Source organism: Cupressus sempervirens, chromosome 2 (genome assembly GCF_028749045.1).
Source record: "Cupressus sempervirens isolate cs-2001-9-10 chromosome 2, ASM2874904v1, whole genome shotgun sequence".
Lineage (NCBI taxonomy): Eukaryota > Viridiplantae > Streptophyta > Pinopsida > Cupressales > Cupressaceae > Cupressus > Cupressus sempervirens.
In genome coordinates this window covers 502,474,943-502,497,803 of record NC_143119.1, presented here as the reverse complement: position 1 = coordinate 502,497,803, position 22,861 = coordinate 502,474,943, and the positions used below count along the sequence as shown (strand labels likewise).

Here is a 22,861-nt window from a genome sequence, read left to right as displayed (position 1 = left end):
CCCCTTTGGGAATGAGAGCAAGGAAGGTAGAGTTCAGGGCCCGAAGCATTTGCTTGTTCGTCTGAGATTCTTGAACAACTGCCAATAAATCTAACTTGATAATATCCCAAAATTCTTGGAAGAATTCAATCGGAAAGCCATCAGGACCCGGAGCTTTCCCTTTCTTCATCTGGAAAACAGTCCTCTCTAACTCCTCCAAAGATATGGCACTCATAAGATGCTCTTTCATTTCCAAAGAGACTAGAGAAGGGATACAAGAAAGGACTTGTGCCTCCTCAACTGAGACCCCCAGCTGTTCCTCCCTAAATAAAGAAGCAAAATATTGTACAGCTTCGCTGAAAATATCTTGAGATGAAGAGAGAACCTCACCACTATCAGTCACCAAAGTAGATATGAAATTACCATGACGCCTGGCCCTCACAGAATTGAAGAAGAAAGCAGTATTCTTATCACCTGCTTGAAGCCAGTCAATCCTAGCTTTCTATTTCCAATAGATTTCCTCTCTCAGCTCCCACTCCTCCAAGGTTTTCAGAGCACTAGCTTCTTCCCGCAATAAATACTCTGACACCCCATTCTCCCTAATCAACCTGGTAATATCATTCAACTTAGCTTGGGCCACATATTTTTCTTGAAACATATTTCCAAAGCTATACCTGTTCCATCGTTTAAGCTGATACTTGACATATTGAAGGAGTTTAGCAAAAATATACATAGCTGTACCAAAGGCAGGTCTGCCAACCCTCCACCACTCAGCCACACAACCATATAGATCTGGGTCCCTCAACCACATGAGCTGGAATTTAAAAGGAGACTTCTGAGGTGGCCGATTCGAAGAGATAGCTAACTTAATGGGCCAATGATCCGACCCTCTCCAATCTAATATCTCAGATTTGGATGACCACAATGCACCCACCCAAAAATAGGACACCATGAACCGGTCTAATCATTCAGCAATGCAACTATCTCCTATCCTTCTATTATTCCAGGTGAACTGGCCATTACTAGGCTTAATATCCACGAGATTGAGAGCCGAGATATTATCCCGTAGAAGCACAAAAGATGGCTCAAGTCTTGCAATACCCCCCCGTTTTTCAGAGAGATCCAAAATAGCATTAAAGTCACCAGCAATAATCCATGGCAGATAAGGAAAAAGGCCACGAACAAAATGAATATTATTCCATGTAAGAGTCTTACCTTGGAATTCAACTGGAGCATAAACATTGGAAAAAAGAACCGACTCACCCGACTCATGGCATAGAGAGACCAAGGATAAGGAGGACCTAAAAGAAATCCACCATAGAGGCTGGATTTTGCGTGGGTTCCATAAGCATGCCACACCCCCAGAAGATCCCTGAGCTGCAATGCACTGACATTGCCCGTTCTTCCATAATTTAGGAGCTATACTCATCATACCTTCAACCGAAACCTTGGTCTCCTGCAGAAAAAGAACATCAGGAGAATGACTTCTAACCAATTCTCGAACAGCTTTTTGTCTAGGGCCGCTGTTCAAGCCCCTTGCATTCCATGAAATAACAATCATTTTGGGGGGGCCGGGAAATGGGAGTCCAAAGTCTTGACAGATCCTGACTCCACCAAATTCTCCCCAATCATCTTAATCTTCTCTATGTCCTTCTTGCGCCCACCTTTGCCACTTTTCTCACAGACCCACTTCTTGGCATCCTTCTGAAGAATACCCAAATGAGGAGAAGATTTACCACGCTTTTCCATTTTAGAGACAATGTTTCGGATTGGAAGGGTAGCCCCCACTTCTCCTTGACCCAAACCAGCATTTGATCCCAAAAGCACCTGAACCTCTGCCTGCCCCTCTGTGACCATAGGCATTGCGGGTTCCACCTGTGGAGCAGGTAGGGGAATGGTAGAACCAATCTCCAAGTCAGACTCCACACCAATATGGTCCATACTGGTAAGACCTGTAATGCCTTCATGCTGTCCCAATTCATCCAGGACCTCAAATCTGTTAAAGGTATCCTCCTCTTGTCTCTCCATCAGATTTCTCTTCTGTCCTCTATTATGGTTCCTAGCCTTAACCTGAACAAAACCCTCAACATCCTTACCCCCGCCAGAGGTTGGCTTCTTCCCCTTATCAACACTTGGAATGATGCGAGAAGGAGATGGAGGTTGTTGATCCATTGGTTTAGCCTTCGGACACCTACGCAGCAGGTGGCCGTACTCATGACACAGACGACATCGAAAAGGAAGGGTCTCATAATCCAACTGCTGCACCCAAGAATGTGAACCTGCATGCATCTCTATCGCATCTGGCAATGGTCTGCTCAAATCAAGCTCCACACAAATTCGAGCAAAGGTCATCACCCGCTTTCCCAGGGTTTGAGTTGAAGGCCCCACTGGTTTCCCCAACATCGATGCGAGCATATAAAGAACATCTTCCCGACAACACTCAATTGGAAATCTGGGAAGCCTAACCCACACTGGGACCCGATTTGGAAGCTCCTCAGAGGGGTTAAAACCTGCATGCCAAGGTTTGACGAATAGCCCAACTTGGTTGTAAAAATAGGGTCCGCCTTCAAAAACCCTATTCCGATCAGCCATGCAGGTGAATGTAACCATAAAAAAGTTATTTGCAAGCAGCGTGACCTCCATTTCCCCCTCTGGTTCCCAGACTCTTTGGGCCCAGTTCTCCAAAAATTGAAGGGATACTCTTAAGCCTAGGAATTTGCAATACAGCGAGTGCTTTGTATAATATTCGACGTCTTCCACAATCATTTCATATGGGATCAACAATTTAGGTCTTTCTTTGCATCGTTCAAGGCACCCGTTAATCTTCGTGATGCGAGATCCTCCAGACGGATTTGATTCTGTAGCCCCTGAGCTCTGAGAATATAGAACATTATCAAACATCCTTGCCCCTTGATTTGGCAGATGCATGTCCTCCACATCATGTAAAGTGGTATCAGGTGTAACCATAGATGGCTCACCCCGAGCCATGTCTTCGCAGACCTGGAATGGTCGTCGCTGTGGACCGCAGAATAGGCACCCCACGATTCAGTGCCCCACAGCCTGCAAGCAAATGAAAAATTCGGTCAGCCTTCCAAAGACCCCCAATCCGCAACCAACCCTCCTCTACGCAGGCAAACAACCGCCCACCGCAGCTACACACACAGAAAACAGAGGAACGAGCTAGGGAACGATTGCCCTAGCTCGACACCAAAACGCAGACGCACGCCATCTAGCCATAAATTCTCTCTTTATTCAGGATATAATTTGAACTGGGTTTGAAATCTAATAATTTTGACATAAAAAAATTTCAAGGATCTATAGAGGTATGCATCAAGACAAGCCTAGGGAAAAGATTAGTGATAATACTAGAAATCATTGCCAAGTAGAGCCTCTTATTCCTCTTCCTATACCTATCCATCATCAAGTAGTGAGATCTACTCATTGTTCATTTTTTTGGAAACATCATGGCTAAGAAGGGTAAATTGGAATAGCACTAGTGTTATCATTTATGACAACATGTACCTTGTGTAAAAAAGGCACTATGTCTTGATGATGATTCAACATTTAGACATGAAAATTTTCTAAGTATCAGATAGTTATTTAACATAATAGGGTAATTTTGAAGTGTACAGATGATAGAGTCATAGTTGGCACATGTGCAGTTAGATAAGGGTAGTACAAAATGTTAGGATGATGTATGTAAGTGTAGAAGTTAGTGCAAATAGCACATAAGGAGTTATAGAATAAACACCAGCAAAGACAATGTATAGAGAGGAAAAAATCATAACAATAATTAGGTAATTATAGGTTAAGGAATTATATTGGTTATAGAATAATTACTTAACTAATTAGGGACAACATCCTAGATGTTAACCTGAAGAGAGAAAGAATTAATTTTGTATTTTGCCAAGCATATGAAATCTTGAAGACAAACTTGAAAATTTTGTAAAATGTAAAGGTATAAAGAAAATATTATTTTATTGGAAGTAAAGTGTAAGCAATAAATGATATGCGAGCTATTCTGCAAACTATATTGATGTGAATTCTAATGTATGATAAGAGGTATGCAAAGAACAATAGAGTAAAGATTAGATATTGAAGATATCAAAAGTAAAAAGGATTTTATATCTATCTCTTTTGTATCAAGGAACTATATTGTATAATTTCATGTTTGGGCAATGGGCTCATATTGCATACATTTGTAATTTTATATAACAACCCCTAACAGGGCCTAGTCTTCTAACAAGGACCAAGACACTATATGTATGTAATAGACTCCTAATAGGTCAACATAATTAACATGATACTTTTGATTAGTGGGTCATTTTGTGGGTACCATCCCCATCAGGGTTTTCCCTTGGGCAGGGTTTCCTTAGTTAAAAAAAATGGTGTTACAAGTTCTCTCTATGTATGGTTATTATTACTATTTAGCATTGTTAGTGTACTTTCATATTAATGTTATAAAGTAATTAACAATATTCAGTTTTGGGCAAAAGTTTATAGAATATTGATTTACCACCCCTCTCAATATTCCTTATTTCTTACAATTAGTATTAGAGCATAGTTACTTTGAAGAGGCTTAACAATGTGAGTATGATCCCTATGAATATAGAATAGTTATAGAGGAATCTTGAAGAAGCCCTTGAAAAGATTGAACTTCTTATTGAATCTAAAGAGATAATTTGAAAGAAAGATTTGAAGATGCAAAAGACTACATTGGAAAATTGAAAGACAAAATTGATTATCTTAAATCTGGAAAGAAACCTAAAGAGTAGGCTAAAGATAGTAATAATGTATCAAAATTGAAGAAAGAGAATGAGATTTTGAAACATGATTTGAAAATTGTTGAACTATAACTAATCTTGAAGAAAGATGATAGAAAGGTTGAATCAATTATGATATCCAAAAATGAAGATCTAACATCCCAACTTAGTAAAGTGACATCTAAACTTGAATCTATCAAGATAGAGCATGAAGAACTTGAGAAATACAATACTATTGTGAAAGGAGAATTAATCTAGGATAAGAAACAATTAGAAAATTTATATTCCAATAGTGTCAAAATTGATGAGAAAATATATTATTAGAGATCTTCCTATGATAAGATTGGTCGTAAAAATATTTCTTTGGAGAAAAATAGCAAAGAAATTTGAAGCAAGAAAGGAACCGGATCAAGTTGTTGAATCCATTGAACCTAAGAATAATGATCTAGATGTGATTGAGCCTAGTAAATCTAAACATGCAGCAAAAGAATTTGAGAAAGTCAACCTAAGAAAACTGATGAAACTAAGAAAATAGAGCTAATTGAACCTCTTAAACAGGTGAGGTATAAATTCAAAGGTAGATGCTTTCTATGTAATGAATTTGGTCATATGAAGATAGACTATACAGGTAAGTCACTAAAACCTATTATGAATTTTTATTGTAATAATTGTCATGGTTTTGGTCATAAAGAAGTTGATTATAAGAAGTCTAGATTTGATAGTAATAATAGCAATAGTACAATCTTTAGAGGTACTAACCCTATAGGTAATGAGAGAAGGAGATCCAATGAAAGGACATATAATGAAGGAGAAAGACCTAATGGAAAAAGGAGTAACATTGTGTGTTACAAATAAAACAACTTTGGACACAAATAAAACAATTTTGGTGATATAGAAAGATTTTGGAGAATGGACATGAGGAACATCAACATGAATCCAAATTTTAGAAGGAGAAATAACAAACATGATAGAAGGAATGATAGCAATAACAATAGTTAGAAAGATAAACTACAAGAGCACATGGAAGAATTTGAAGAGGTATTTGTCAAAGAAAAAGATCCATCAAGTTCACATATAGTATTAGAAGAACAATATTTTGATGCACTTGATGAAATATTAAAGTTAGCTATTATATGTGACTCATCTTATTTGAATTAAGTACCTTTTATTCAAAATCAAGTATGAGAAAGAAAAAATTAAGGTTAGAGATCAAGTGGTAAGTTGTGTAGTTAATATGAGGTAGAAGATGATGTGAGGAAGCTCAAGTCAAGAGTAAATGTCATTTGGATATCACATGAATTTATATGAATGAAAACATGTTTACTAATTATTAGAAACATCTTTTTATGGATTGAGTAGTTGTATAATTAATGTGAAGTTCATTTTAATGAGATATAATATGCACGAGAAATATTGAAAGTATCATTAAACTATGTGAAGAATTAAGGAGGAATCAATAGTGATTTGATAGTAAAATTGAAGGAGAATTGAAGTGTTTCAAGCACAAAGTTTAGAAAGCCCTAAATTATTCATCAAAGTGAGGTATTTCAGTCTTAAGAAAGGATTTAATCTATGAGTTGCGTTAAGAATTTAAGTATAGAAATGGATAATTCTTTTCATATAATTTGGAAGATGAAGAAAGACCTAAGGTGAAGATAAACCCTACTAAATATGTGATTGATGACCCTAGCACCACATTGTCAAAAACACTTGAGAATGTCACTCACCTAGAAGATGTGGGTAGTTACCTAAGTAGAAAATTTGAAATTGTAGGAGAAGAACACTTCTCTAAGGAATTTAAGCATACCTACAACCAAGATATGAGCTATCAACAAGAATATGAATACTTGAAGGATAATGACCTAGTAAATTTTTTTTTTTACCATGAATTTTATAATGAGGGGTGGACTAAGGTGATATTGAGTAGAATTCATGATGGTAAGTTTTTCTTAGGAGATAATGTGGTTGAAATCTCTGCTAACCTTATTCATTAGGTCATTGGATTATGCAATGAAGGTACTATTCTAGTACATGAGAATAATGTAAATAAGTTAGTACTTGACAATACTAAGTTTGCATTTAATGGAAGAGGGATAGTAATAAGTAAGATCAGCTAGGATAATGTTAAATCCCTAAGCATGATTATAGTACCAAGGATATGCTAAAGCTCTAGAGTAAAGGATATGGTAGCTGGGTTTATTCAACAAGCTTATAAGATCTGTGTTGATAGAGATAAAGTTAATTTGTGTGAAATCCTAAGAGTGTATTTGATAAAGAATTTGGAAAACATAAAGAAGGTTAAGAATAATTAGTTTAGATTCCAATCCTTGATCACACATATTTTTTTCATCTAATCAAGAGATTTACATTCTTGCAAGCATCAATCATAATGAGCAGTGAAAGGAGCACAATGGAAAAGGTTTCTAAAGTATATAAGAGACACCTCATTAAGAAGGAAAATGGAAGTACTAATTTGACTATGAAGACATTCCAAACTAAGATGAGGGAGAGATACAAAATTCCACTCTCCATGATAGAAGAGTACAAAGATTTTTTTTTTCTTTATGGTAGACACAATTTTTACATACATTAAAGAAGTAGAACCTAGGATGTTGTATGTTGAACCCTTGGGATATGAGATCACTGAAGAGGAAATAAAAGGATATACCAAAGCTATCATTGAATCATATAAAGATGAAGAGTTTGATAGATTGGGAACCTATGAAGAGTTTATCCAATTAGGTAGCCAAGCTCAGTTGGAGAAATAAACAAAGAAAAAGGTTGAAACTATAATAAATAAGACTATGGAACAAGATAGGATGACAACTGATGAAGCTAGTGTAGTGAGATAGATGACCATTGGAATGAGATAAATTGGACAACAAGTAATGATGTACATTCCATCCTTGGCATCTATAAGACTATCAAATGGAGTAATAGTGGCATCACCAGCTACTACAACACAAAGTGCTCCCTATGTAGTAGTATCACAATGATAGACACCTATCCCACTAGATATTCCTCTAAAAAAGGAATCAAAAGGAAAATAAGTAGAAGTTGTTGAGATGAAAAGACCTCTATGAGAGGCTAACTAATAGAAGGAAAAGATTTTCTAAAGAAGATAGGAACATTAGGCAAAACCAAATCAATAAACAATGTCAAGTAGATAATGATGAGCATATGCCTAGTTTAATAAAGAGTCTAGAACTATATCTAAGAAACAAGAAAATGGAAATACTAATAATGGGAGGGAGTTATTAGGAACTTAATGAGGAGAGGAGACTAAAAATTCTATTATGCCAATGATGGCAAACCTGAACAAAGAAAAAACAACAACAACAGAGATCTCAATTGGAATTAATACAATAAAGATTGGTGGCACAAAGGTCATAGTTGATATAAATGAGAATCCTTTTGATGATTATGGTACAAGTATTGTTGGAAATATCTCTAGCTCTATTAGCTTGGAAGAAGTAGATGAAGTTGAGGAGAAAAGAAATAATGAGGAAGAAGAGAAAAGAAAAAGGAAGAAGAAGAAAGAGGATGAAGAGAAGAAGATAAAAGAAGATGAAGAAAAGAAGAGAAAAGAGGATGAGAAGAAGAAGAAGGAAGAGGAAGAGGAAAAGAAGGAGGAAGATGAGAAGAAGAGGAAAGAGGTAGAAGAGTAGAAAAGAAGAGAAGATGAAGATAAGAAAAGAAAAGAGGATGAAGAAGAGAAGAAGGAATAAGAAGAGAAAAAGGTGAGTGCACCAAGCACATATCTTACTCCTACAACATTAACAAGATTAGATGATTATGATCAATCAGAACTAATATCATCTTTCAGAAAGACAATCAACAAGAAATGAAAAGTGAAGAGTTTGCATAAAAATCCTATGTATGTAACTAAAAAGTTATAGAGTATACTTGTAATGAGGTTGTTAGATATAGATCTAGAGGATAGAGCTAAGGCATTGATTTAAGAATTTGATATTGAATTCAATAACTTGTCAGATGTGGTACCGGTTCAAGCCCAAGTAAAGCATGATGCTCAAATGTTTGACATAGTGTGTTAGAACATTAAGAATGACTTAGGAGCTCTTGATGCATGTTCAAGGAGCTAAGCAGATGAAATCTAGAAGGAAAGGCATTGTATTCCAAATATACCATATCTTTTAATTTCACAAAGGACAATGATGATGAGCTAAGAAGGAAGCATGATGAATTCAAAGCATTAATAGATCATCCTATACAACCAAGAAAAAAAATGAAGACATTAAAGGGGAGATAAGCAAGAATTATGATGAGATAAGTCAAATATAAATAAATAGAGAAAGAATTGCAAAGACATTCTAACTTCTAAGAGAAAACTTATCATTAAAGACCAACACACTTAACCAACAAGTGGAGGAGCATTTGAAAGAAATGACATCCTTTGATAGGTTTGTATATTCAGAATTGAATGCTATTGAAATTGCATCTTATGGATTGTGTGCTCTCCGTAGCATATCAGAGGGAGTGAATGATACATGGGAGAAGAATTTGAAAAATTTGAAGGAAATTTTTGATTTCTACATTTCACATTTATCCACCTGAGTGCAGAGGTAAAGATTTATATTTTGTACATAAATATAGGTTTTGACACCTTTGTCATTGATGTTAAAGGAGGAGAAGTGTGAGGAAATTTTTATAAGGTATAATCTAATGGGGAGTAGTATATAATAGGATTTTTAAGGAAAGATGGTTATAAATGTAATGATCCACACATTTTTAAAATTTGAAGTTTTTGTAAAGGACAAATTATGAAGAAAATTTTGATCAACATTTTGGTTTTTAGCCAATTTTCCCATATGTTTCCATCAATGTCAAAGGGGCAAATTGTTGGAAATATGGCTAAGTAGGGTAAGTTGGAATATCATTAGTGTTGTGATTTATGGAAACATATACCTTGTGTAAAGAGGGCACTATGTCTTGATGATGATTCCATAGTTAGACATGAAAATTGTGTACTCGATCATTATCTAGTAGAACAAGGACAATTTTGATGTGTATGCATGGAAGAGTTATTTTTTGCATGTGCACAGTTAGGTATAGGTAGTACAGAATATCAGGGTGACATATGTAAGTGTGCAAGTTAGTACAAAAGGAGTTATGGAATAAACACTAGTAAAGGCAGTGTATAGAGCAAAAAAAAGCATAACAATAATTGAGTAATTACATGTTAAAGAATTATTTTGGTCACAAAATAATTACACAACTAATTAGGAACAAAGTCAAATATGTTAAACCTAAGAAAACATGAATTAATTTTGTATTTTCCAAGTATGTGAAAGCTTGAAGGCCGATTGGGCAATTTTTTAAAATGTAAAGGTATAAAGGAATGATTGTATTATGTGAAGTAAAGTGGAAGTTATATGTGATATTTAAATTTATATGAAAATTATACTGATGTGAATTCTAATGAATAATTAGAGGTATGCAAAGAATAATAGAGGAAAGATCAAATATTTAAAATATTAGTAGTAAAGAGGTTTTTGTATCTATCTTTTTTGTATCAAGGAACTATACTGTACAATTACATGTTTGGGCAATGAGCTCATCTTGTATACATTTTAAACTATATATACCAACTCCTAATAGGGTTGAGGATTTTAACATGACCTAGTCCTCTAACAAGGACTAAGACACTATATGCATGTAATAGACTTCTAATAGGGTCAACATCCTTAACATGATACTTTTTTTTAGTGGATTATTTTATGGGTAACATCCCCACTAGGGTAATAAAGTGTGTAAACTCATTTCTCAATTGGTGTCTACCTCCTCTCTTGTTGTTCTGATTAATGGAGACCCCTCTAATTTCTTTAAACCTTCTAGAGGTCTCAGACAGGGAGACCCCCCCTCACCTATCCTCTTCATTATTTTAGCTGAATGCATTGGGAGGCTTATTGAATGTAAAAATTCTAAAGGAAGTCTTAAAGGAATTAGGCCTTCTTTGAGAAATGTCCCCTTCACTCACCAACAATTTTTGGACGACACTATAATGGGGGGGAAGCTTTTGTGAAAGAAGCTAAGACTTTGAAAGAGGTTCTTAATACTTACTCTAGAGGGACTGGATAGCTGATTAACTGGAACAAAAGCTTGACCTTCTTTGTTAACACCCCTGAAGTCAGACAAAGGAAAATTGCTAGAATCCTTGGTTGTGGGGTGGGCTCTCTATCTAGGGCTCCCCTTGGGCTCCTCTCCCCTCATCCTATCTAGGGCTCCCCTTGGGCTCCTCTCCCCTTGACTCTTTCTAGAATGATATTCTAGACAGATTCAACAAGAAGATGGTTGGATGGAAAGGTGCCTCTCTTAGCCAGGCTGGGAAATGTTTATTGGTCAAATCCACTCTTTAGAACCTTACCATTTATGCTCTGAGCCTTTTTAGAATTCCTGTGAAATTTGCAGAGAAAATGGAGAAAATCCAAAGAGACTTTCTATGGACCGGACTTGAAGGAAAGAAAAGGTACCCTCTTGTTGCTTGGGAGAAGGTCTACCTCCCTAAGAGGTATGGTGGTCCAGGCATAAAAAATATTACCCATCTCAATAAGGCGCTTCTTGCAAAACAAATTTGGCAAATCTTCAATAACACTGGTGAATGGAGAGACATTCTGGAAAATAAATACCTCAAAAGACCTTCTCTTCATTTTACTTTATTCAATGAGGACATCCCTAAAGGGTTGACTATTTGGAATGGTATCCTAAAGGCCAAGGACCTAGCTAAGGCGAGGGTCTCTTGGAAACTAGGCAATGGGGAGGATATTCAGTTTTTGTTTGACAGGTGGTCATGTCAAGGCCCACTTTCTAGCAACCCAGTATTTGAGAGATGGGTGCAAGAATGCATAGAGCTATATGGGTTTAAAGGAAGAAATTATAGGGTTGGTCAGGAATGGAGGGACCTTTCCCTCATTTTCAAGGATTTGAAACCAATAATGACTATGCTTAACTCTTTGATCCCTAGTAATAATAAGAATGAGCTGGTCTGGAGGGATAATCCCAATGGAAGTTATTCGGTTGCTTCTGGCTACAACTCTCTCTGGGGTTTAAAGGAGAAACCCCCTTGGGCAGATGCCTAGCTCGCGGGCCTCACTCCAAAGATCAACATATTTTATTGGCTGGCCCTTCAAAACAAAATCCTAACGCAAGGTAATCTCATGAAGAGAGGCCATGTTATGCCCATCAGATGCCCACTCTGTAAAAACTAGTCTAAGTCAGGAAATCATATCTTCATTCAATGTGACTTTTCTAGGGAGGTGTGGAATTCTCTTAATTAGGAAATGGAGATTCTCTGGTGCTAGCCAGATAACCTTATCAACTTTTTTAGTCATTGGAAAAGCCTTTATAAAATTGCAGGCTGGCAGGATAATTATGCCTGGTTTTTGCCTCACTTCTGCTGGAGCATCTGGAAGGAAAGGAACGAAAAAATTTTTAGGGATAGAGAGGAGCTGGCCATAATTCTGGGAAGGAAGATTTTGAAAAACATAAAAGAAAACCTTCAAGTGATGAAGGAGGGGGAAGTTGATATAGGGGACAGGAAGACGGTTAAAGAAAAAGACAGGATGCCAGATGGATTTTACCCCCGGAAGGATGGTCAAAAGCCAACTTTGATGGCACTTATAAGGGAAACCCTAGCCCCTCTGAAAGCAGTGGAATTATAAGAAACAGTTTTGGAGAGGGGATTGTGGCCTTTTCTCTCCCGCTTGGAACCCAGACCAACCATTTGGCCGAAGCCAGAGCCGCGTGCAATGTGGTAAACCTGGCATTTCCAAACTTTGGCTTGAAGGGGACTCCAAAAAAATAATTAACAATATTAATGGAATCTCCCCCCCCTTGTGGTCGATTGCAAATATAATTGATGAGACACGTGCCGCCCTCACAAAATTTGAGAAGGTCCACATCACTCATGCGTTTAGAGAGGCAAACCCAGTTGCTGACTGGTTCACTAACAAAGGGGTGGGAGTAGACAAAGAGATGATCTAGCATTCCAAAAAATATTTTCTTATGGAGGCTAAGTCACTAATCAAGCTAGAGAAAATCCACAGAAGTATGGGTCAATCTAAGTGTTATCATGTTTAATAAAGAAAGATTGGATGTTGGCACGAGCCATAATATGTTTCTTTGTTTTTGTAATCTCAAGGGATTTTTTCTATCATTTTGACACATTTGGAGGATCATGATTATTTTCACTTGCTATTGTATCAGAGAGTCGAATGATCACGAACCCAATAATAGAAACAGAGCCAAAATCTTGGTTGGAAAAAATTTACAGAGATTGGGGCTCATGAGAATAGTTGAAGAAAAAATGGATGTCATGACTGGAGAATGGAGTAGAAAGGAGTCGAGGGGTGAAGTGGAGAAGTGGAAGAATATGGGAAAAGTCTAGAAAAAATTGGAAAAGGGCGGGGTTGCGATTTTTTTTGAGAAACTCCATGGTTTTGACCCTGAGGTCACCAACAACATGGTGAACTCGTGGAACAATGACAAGGTCAAGGTGAATGGGGTTTCTTTCCAAATCACAGAGGAGGTGGTTGCAGAGGTCACTGGTATCCCTATGGAGGGTTTCAAATTCTACAGGGACAAGAAACTTTCGTCCAATGTAGTCAAGGAGTTCGTAAAAATTTTTGCAGAGATGAACAAGCTGGTAAAGAAAGAGTTTTTCTATGTGACAGAGACTATAAAGAAGTTTTGGAGGTATATTTTATATGCCCTCATTGATTATGTAACCTTGGACCCTAGGTTTGATCAAGTCAGAACTCACCATTTTGTGATTTTAAATCATTTTCGCCATAAGAGTAGAATTTCCATTCCCTTTTACCTTCTCACTTCTATGAACAAGGAAATCTCTAGTTTCAAGAAGAAAGCCACTGTTAACCCTGCTTTGCATGAGGGATTATTGCTCCTCATCCATGAGCATTTCAAAGCTTAGTCTATATGCAATAACCCTCCTCAAGCTAAGGATGTTGACAAAGGCAGCTCCAACTTTTCTTCAGACTCTGATGACATTGAGAGCATTAGCTCAAAGGAAGAGAATGTTTCCTTAGGAAAGAAGGAAAAAGGTCAACACAGGAAATAGTCCACAGCTACAACTCCCAGCAAGAAAAGCCCTAGGGATCACGACCAAGATTAAGCAAAAGAGGGTTATGCTAAGGAGGAGGAGGAAATGGATATGGAAGATTTTGACAAAGTGTCAGAGGAGGAGTTGGAAGAGGAGAAACTTGGGAAAAAATGGAAGAGGGAGGTAGTGAGAGTTGAGGAGACTAGAAATTAGAGGATGGATGCTATTCCTCTTCCCCTCTCCCCTGTCCAATCTCGGCCTCATTCGGAGGAAAAAGTGAATGTCATCACTGGTGAGAACGAGGGGGAAGTGTAGGTCAAAAATAGGAGAAAGGCCTAGAAAAATCTCAATGTGAGGACTGCTACTATGGGGATTTTTAGGGAAGTTATGAACCCTCAGATCTTTGTGGACAACCTGGAGCAGCCTAGGCTCAATGAGCTCATAGACCCATCTATCCTGGCCATTTCAGACAATGCAAGGGAGACTGGAATGAACCTTTTGAATAATGCCCATAGTAGTATGATTGACAACTTTAGATCAATCAAATGGCTCTTCCATGAGCTGGAGGAAGTTAGAGAAAGGGTATCCTAGATGGAAAGTACTAAGAATAAGACAGGTAATGACAGCCAGGAGGACCGGGATAATAGAGAAAGCTTAAATGAAAGGAGATTTAGAAATCTTGAAAGCTACAACCACAACCTAGCAAGTCAGATGATTTCTCTCCTGAGTTCGATGAATGACAACATTCAATCCCTTGTTGGTAAACTTAAGGACAAGGGCTTGCTAGTGGAGGAGGGAGGACAAAATAGGGATAAGGCCAAGTCGGATGATGACAAGGCCACAATCAGTACGTTCACCAGTATGGATTAGGACATGGAGAAGGTCCAGGATCAAATGGAAAAGGAGCAACAAAAGATAGTCGAGGTAGCTCAGACTATGTAGGAAATGAAGAAGATAACCGAAGACTAGTTTTCTTGTCTTTTGTCTTTTCGTCTTCCTAGCTTTTGGCTTTTGGATAGGCTTTCTGTAGTCTATTTTAGTTTGTTTGTTTTCTGGCCTTTTTGTGGGCCTTTGTTTTGGGCTGGGCCTTTGGGCTTTTTTTTCAGCTGTTGGACCTCTATTTTGGCTGGGCTTCTTTTGCTTATTATCAGCCTTATTTTTGTAAAACTTATGGGTTTTAGGATCCCTTAAAACCTATTTATCTTATCAAAAACATCCCCACTAGGGTTTTCCCTTGGCCAATATTTGTCTATTTAACAAAGTATGGTGTTATGAGTTCTCTCTATGTATGGTTATTATTACTATTCAACATTATTATTTTACTTTCATATGAACATGTTATAAAGTAATTAACTATATTCAGTTTTGGGAAAAAGTTTGTATAATATTGATTCACCTCCCCTATCTCATGATTCCCTATTTCTAAGTTCTCTCTATGTATGGTTATTATTACTATTCAACATTGTTATTTTACTTTCATATGAACATGTTATAAATTAATTAACTATATTCAGTTTTGGGAAAAAGTTTGTACAATACTAATTCACTACCCCCATCTCATGAGTCCCTATTTCTAACACATTGAGTTCCATTTCAAGAAATGTATTAGACTAGTGGACTTAGGAAATGGTAGTTTATAGAACTACTCATATTTGCATGAGTTCTAGGTATATATGAAGGGGTCTCGAGAGTGATCTAGATGTTACATTTGCTTCCCAAGGTGGTGATTATGATGATACTTCTTATGCTTCCCATGGGGGTGATGATACTTTTGATATGACATCATATATTTACCTTCTTTGTGTAAAGGATGATAATTAGGATCACACATAAATTTAATTCTAATTTAGAGTATGTTATACATTAGACATATATATAAGTATGAATCATAACATGTTCAAAGGTTACCCTATAATAGGGGCAAATTCATATTCCACCTTCAAACATTTAGGTAGATACCTATGGTGAATTATTTTCCAAGAGAGATCCTTCACCCTCCTTGTACAAATATTATGTCTACTTTCAAAGGTGAAACAAGTGAGTAACAAGCTAAAAGTGTCTAATATAGGTTTTCATTCATATTGTACACCCTTGCAAGAAAGGTTGGGAGTAGCATTTATCATTATAATAGATAGAGCATCCTCATGACATACTAAAGTCAAAATCAAGAGGATGAAGTTAAATGAATTTTCCAATTTTAGGCTATAGGAAGCATTTTTTTAGAGTGAGGTAAAATCATCGACATAAAGTGCATTCTTAATTTGGTCATTTCTAGGGTGTTTTTTCATCAAACTAGTGAGCCCTATATAGGGAAAAAGGAAAGCAAAATTCATGAAATGCGTTATGATTTCTGATTTTTGTAAAAGGACATGGGAATTCTCTCCTACCATATCACTCCACTCTAGACACATAAGACATATTAATTTTTATTCAAACTACACTAATGTTATGATTGTGCCCTAAGATATGACTAAATTCCTAGAAAAACATTAACCAAGACAGGATGTTTAGTTGAGACAATCATACAACCGATAAAATAAGTTTATCAGTAGTTGATCCAAACATAGGCTAGGAAGATGCCAAGGATGTTTTCATAACTAAAAATGGGAAAAATAAAAAATATAAATTTTTAATATTTTCTATGTTCTACTATTTTGCATTTCTAGAGGCCTTCATGGTATTTCAATGGATCAAATTACCAAGTTAGACACTCTATTGATTTGATACTAGAAATGCCATTTCCTAATGAGTAAGTATATAGGAGATTAGTTCTAGAAAATGATGAGATAAAAGGTAGATGCAATAATTAATTCATAAAGGACATATTCACTCAAGTGCATCTCCTTGTGGTAGCCCAATGGTTCTTGCAAAGAAAAAGGATGGTACATGGAGGCTTTGTATTTATTACAAATCATTGAATAAGATCACTGTAAATAATAAATACCCAATTCCTTGAATAGATGATCTCTTAGACCAGCTTAGAGGGGAAAAATTCTTCACTAAAATTGTCTTGAAATCTAGGTGCCATCAAGTACCAATTAATCCAATAGATGTATGGAAGAATTCTTTTAAATCTAAAGAGGGACTATTTCAATGGTTGGTGATGCCTTTTGGTCTCACAAATGCCCCAACCATATTCATGAGGATGATGAATGATTTTCTTAGGCCATTCACTGACTCATTTGTAGTTGTATAATTGGATGATATTCTAATTTTTAGTAAAACTTGGGAAGAACATTTGCAACATGTGGAATAGATACTTTCTACATTACAAGACCATGGACTCTATGCAAATAAAGAAAAATGTTATTTTGGTATGCAAAGTATTAAGTACTTGGGATATGTTATTGATAGTGAGGGTGTTCATATTGATCCTAAAAAGATCTAGGCAATTAAAGATTTGCTTGCTCCAAGGAATCTCATAGAGTTGCATAGCTTCTTGGCATTAGCTAACTTTTATCACAGTTTTATGTTTGGATTTTCACATTTGTCATGGCCTTTGAATCAATTATTATGAGGAGGTATGAAAGTGAAATTTAAATGAATATGTGATCAACAACAAGAATTTTAGGTGTTAAAACAAAGGTTATATTCTGCACCAATATTATCACTTCCTGATTTACAACAATCTTTTGTAATACAAACTGATACATTATAATATGTCTTGGGAGAAATACTCATGTAACATGGGCACCTACTTTCCTATCATAGTGAGACCTTTTTTGATTTAATGTGTAGATTTTCCACCTATGACAAATAATTACATGTTAGTGCTCAAGCTTGCAAGCAATGGAAACATTATATATTGGAAAAGGAGACTATCATCCAAATAGATCACAAACCCCTTCAATTTTAGCAAACACAAGGTAAATTAAAAAATGATAGGCATCAAAGATGATTAACTTATATTCAAAATTTTCATCTAAAAAATCGTAATAAGAAAGGAAGCACCAATAAGGTAGCATATTGTTTGAATAGGCCTCCAATTGCAGGAATATGTATGGTATTAGAATCATGTGGTCACCAAACAGAATATTGGTCCCACTTGTATGGACATGATAATGAAAGAAATGAAAACATTATATATTGGGAAAGGAGACTATCATCCACATAGATCACAAACCCCTTCAATTTTTGCAAACACAAGGTAAATTATAAAATGATAAGCATCAAAGATGGTTAACTTATATTCAACAATTTCATCTCAACATTCTTCATAAGAAAGAAAGCACCAATAAGGTAGCATATTGTCTGAGTAGGCCTCCAATTATAGTAATATGTATGGTATTAGAATCATGTGGTCACCAAATAGAAAATTGGGCCCACTTATATGGACATGATAATCAATTTTTTGATGTTTATACTCAGTTTGTGGAAGGCAAACATGTGAATTATTTTTACTTGCAAGATGGAATGCTTTGGCACTTTGGCCAAATCCATGTTCCTAAGGAAGAACGTAAGAAGTTAATATGGGAAACTCACTACAGTAAGGTTTCTAATCATTTTGGAATAGGTAAAACTACTACTATACTACGAAAATATTTTTATAGGCCAAAAATGAAAACTGTTGTGATAAAATACATTCAATCATGTACAACATGTGCCATTGCAAAGCCTACAAATTGTAAGATGGGTTTATATTTACCACTTCCCATCCTAGATAAACCTTGGCATTCAATTTAAATGGATTTTATGTCTAGTATTCGTGCCATTAAACATGGGCATGATTGTGTATATGTTGTAGTTGACAGATTTTCAAAAATGGCAATCTTGCTGGGTTGTAGAAAGGCAATCTCTATTGAAGAAACTATAAAATTCTTTTTTTCTATTCCTTCTATGAAACCTAACTTGTTACCATTCTTAGATAAGGAGAAGGAAAAAGAAATGAATTTCATTGATAGAATTCATCTTTTGCAATAGAAAGTTCATGAAATTTTGGAGTAGATTACTAAGAAGTATAAACAGAGGCATGATGAGCATCAAACTTCTCATAATTTTTAGATTGGGGATAAGGTATGGTTGTATTTCCAAAAGAAATTCTTACAAGGCCCTCATAGGAAGCTTTTTCCTATTCAATATGGTCCTAATAAGATTATAATGAAAGTTGGTGAAAATGCATTTGAATCAACTTGCCTCCATTTTTTGGTGTTCACCTAGTCTTCAATGTAGAACTGTTGAAGCCATATTTCCCTCCTTTACTAGATATTGTAGATGTTGCTGAAGATATTAGTCATATAGAGTTGAATCTAGAAGTTGTTAATCCACTTCAAAGTGATCAACTATGGAGGTTTTCGTAAAGAATTTGAGGAACGATAAAGTTTGTTTGTATAGTGTGGTAAAAGTAAGACCATTTGTTCAACAGAGAAAATGGATTACATGTGAACAAATCTAGCCTTGTTTTCAACATCTAATGCAAAGTATGGATTAAATGGGGCCCATTTACTCTCAAGAAGGAAGGAATGATCAAAACATAGTCCAAGAATATGCTGAGGATGTTTTCATAAGTAAAAATTTGAAAAATCCAAAATATAATTTTTTGGTATTTTCTATGTTCTAGTATTTTGCATTTGTGGAGGCCTTTGGGGCATTTCTGGGCTTTGGAAATGAAAAAAAAATGTAGCTATGCTTAAGGCTTTGAAAAAAAATGTAGAACTCTAGAAGATATTTCTAGAAATTTTGACATTTTGTGATTTTGAGCTACGAGTAGAAAATTATGAATTCTACAAGTGGACATAAATTTTAATATAAATTTTTGTAGTTTTTATAGTTGTTAGAGATTATTTTGCAATTAATCAGCTTGTGGACTTTTTTTTTCATTTCCATGGGATAATGGTGACCCTTGGGATCCATCAAACTTATATAAACTCTATTTTTCAAAATGAATGGATCACTTTTTGGCTTGCAAAAACATCAATTATTGCATTTTAATTGCTTTCAATTTAGTCACAATACCATAGGTTCTACAACAAGTATTGTAGTTTGAATTCCTAAATCAGATAAGTAGTTTCCATTGTCTTTTCTTTGGTCAACAAATATGTAATTAGTGTTTTGTGATAGATCATTGACAAGCAAAACCTACAAGTTAGATAAAAATCTAAAAATGTAGACAAAGGTCCTTCAAAAGAAATTGTTATGATGACAAAAAGATGCCAAAAATTTTGGAAACCAAAAAATATTACAAAAAAATAAAAAATAAATATTAAAAACTGTACTAATGACTCTCTATTGTCAATGCAATTCAATAAAGCTCACCATGATATAATGAGATAGAACTCTTTAAGCTATGTGATTCAAATCATAATGGCAATACAAGTCTAGAACACATACGATAGATTCATGTAAGAAGAATGATACAACCCCAAAATAAACACGATAAACTATGGATGAAGTTTATCTACACCCAATATGGATTTTTGTTGTATGGTATTTTATATCTATGTGTCAAAATTAAAATTGAAAATGTGATGTTATAGAGCTATAAATGTGACCTATTTGCATTGTGGGTACCAAAAATGTATTAATAAAAACATGTTTAATTAGAATAAACATTGTTAGTCCTATAAGTGATTATATTTAGAGACTAAACTAAGCTAATATATGAAAAATCAACTATAAGCCTATGTCCAAAATTTGAAAGGTAAATTGTAGAATAAGAGATTCTAGGAGAGATAGAGACATGGAAAGGAAAAACTCTCAAAAACTTTGTGTATGTGTACACATGAGAAAAAAAATGCTAAGCTAGAATGAGAGATTAAGAAAATAATGAATGAAGATTACAACCATCCTAGTTAAACTAAGTAAATTAGTATAACATAGAAGGATGAGAATAAGATAAATAATTAGAAAATCAAAATGGTCAAGAAAATTTTAATTTCAAATTAGCAATATAATAGTAGCAAAAAGTAAGATCTTTTGAAATGAAGTAGAGGTCTCAGTTTATAGATTATAGAAATAATTGAATGGTTGAGATGCAATAATGAGAAATGATGAAGATGTTCCCTAGTTTGATCTATTTTCTCATCATTTTAGAAACTTCCCAAAGTTTGATCACTTAAGTGGATTTTATTTCTTTTATTTGATCTAGAAATTAGGAATTTAATGTGCACCTTAGGAAAGAGGTTTAATTTATTTAATTAAAAGGGAAAGATTTTCTTTTAATTAAATAAACTTAGGATAAAGTAATTGAACCTTGGGATATAACCAATTTAATTATTATTTGATGTTTTTATTGAACAATTAAGTATGATTCAAATGAGGATACAAATCAAACGAGTACAAGTCAAAGACAAATACAAAATTAGAATGCAAAACAATAACTATTCTTTTAAATTAATACTGGAATTCATGTTTAGATTGAATATAAAAGAACACCAAAGTATATTTCTTTAAATGACCTTGATCATAAAATTATTGGAAATGAAAGTAGTGGAATATTTACAAGAGGAAGAATGGGAAATGAAATATGTTTGATTTCACAATTTGTACTTAAGAATACTGATGAAGCATGCAAAGATGAATCATTGATTAATTCTAAAAAGGATGATTTGGAATAAACTAAGAAGCACACCACATGGGAATTAGTTCCTAGACCTAAAGACACAAATATTCTAGGAGCTAAGTGGGTATTCATAAAAAAGATGATTAAGCAAGGAGAAGTTGTAAGAAACAAGGAAAGACTGTTATATAAAGGTTATGCACAAAAGAAGGTATTCATTTTAAAGAAACTTTTACCCATGTAGCTAGAATAGAAGAAGTTAGGCTATTTTTGGCATTTACAACTAACAAGAAATTCAAAATCTATCACATGGATGTTAAATCAGCTTTCTTGAATGTAAAATTGGAAGAAGAGAAGTATATTGAGAAGCTAAATGGATTTCCATTAAAAAGGAAAGAATACTTGTTATGTAAACTAAAGAAAGACCTTTGTGTAATGAATGATAGGAGTAGTCTAGGGTAATCTAGATAGTGGAAAAATAGTCCTAGATATCCCCTACTTACACAAGTTAACCCTAGTCAACTAGAGACACTTTTCCCTTAGGCTATCCTATCTCTTTAGGCTTGCATACTAACTAAAAACTTCATTTTAGGCCTTGTTAGTGACTCAATTATTCTTGCAAGGGTTAGAGGCACTTCCTAGGCTGTCCTATAATTCTTACAATTCATTTTGACCCAAACCATTTATTAGGTTTCTATACAATTTCTTCAAACTCTTGAAAATCCCTTATTAGGCTTAGTAGCCCTCAATTAGCCCTCCTAATGGACTAAATTTAAATTTGTGTAAAAATTTCCTCAAGAAGAATTCAAATAAACTTTAAATGTTGATACCATTTTCCAAGGCTCTCTAGAATCTTGAGGTTTTAGGTTCTCAACACCTATAGGGTTTGCTAGGGTTAATCAAGAATTACAACCAGTCAAGAGAAAATATGCTCTTTCTCACTTCCTATAAATATTCAGAGCTTCTTCCTATAGGAAAAATTGACTTTCTTCATCCTCTATCCTTCCATTAAACCCATACTAATCACTTCACTTATTCCTTGCAAGAAATCTTCTCTCCTTGGCTCAATTTCTTGTCAAGCACATCATTGTCTCACCTAGGACTTCCAAGGAATTGGCTTGGCCCTTCACTCTTGGTTCCATTCTTCCTATTGCAAATTGTAAAAAATTTCTACGATAAGTACTCAAGGTTTCATAAATTTTCAACCATTGGGAATTCTAATAGACACCATTTTGCCAAGTTTGTCTAGTGCTAGCCAATAATCAGATAGGTTAGAAAAAAATTTACTTTGAACAATAATAGATTGCTAAGTACTCCTAGCCAAAAAAAGAAGAAGGTATTTAAAATTTAGAAACTAGATTCAAAATAAAAAAAATTAATTCAATCCCATTCCAATCAAAAACTCCAATTTCTCATTCAACTGTGATGAATTTCCTGAATTGTTTTATGCATCTGTACACTACCAAAACTCCAACCATAAAAAAATTACTTGGAGAGATTTACATACCAATTTCACAACCAATTGAATGAATTTTTTCTTGTTGGTAA

General features: G+C 35.0%; 1 protein-coding gene across 1 annotated transcript; it reads right to left on the bottom strand.

Annotated features, from left to right (window-relative positions):
• Positions 1 to 943: 943 nt before the first annotated feature.
• On the bottom strand, positions 944 to 1,540 carry LOC149573196 (uncharacterized). The gene has a single exon (XM_089815923.1). The coding sequence runs from the start codon at positions 1,538 to 1,540 to the stop codon at positions 944 to 946; it is 597 nt and encodes a 198-aa protein (XP_089672049.1).
• Positions 1,541 to 22,861: the final 21,321 nt, after the last annotated feature.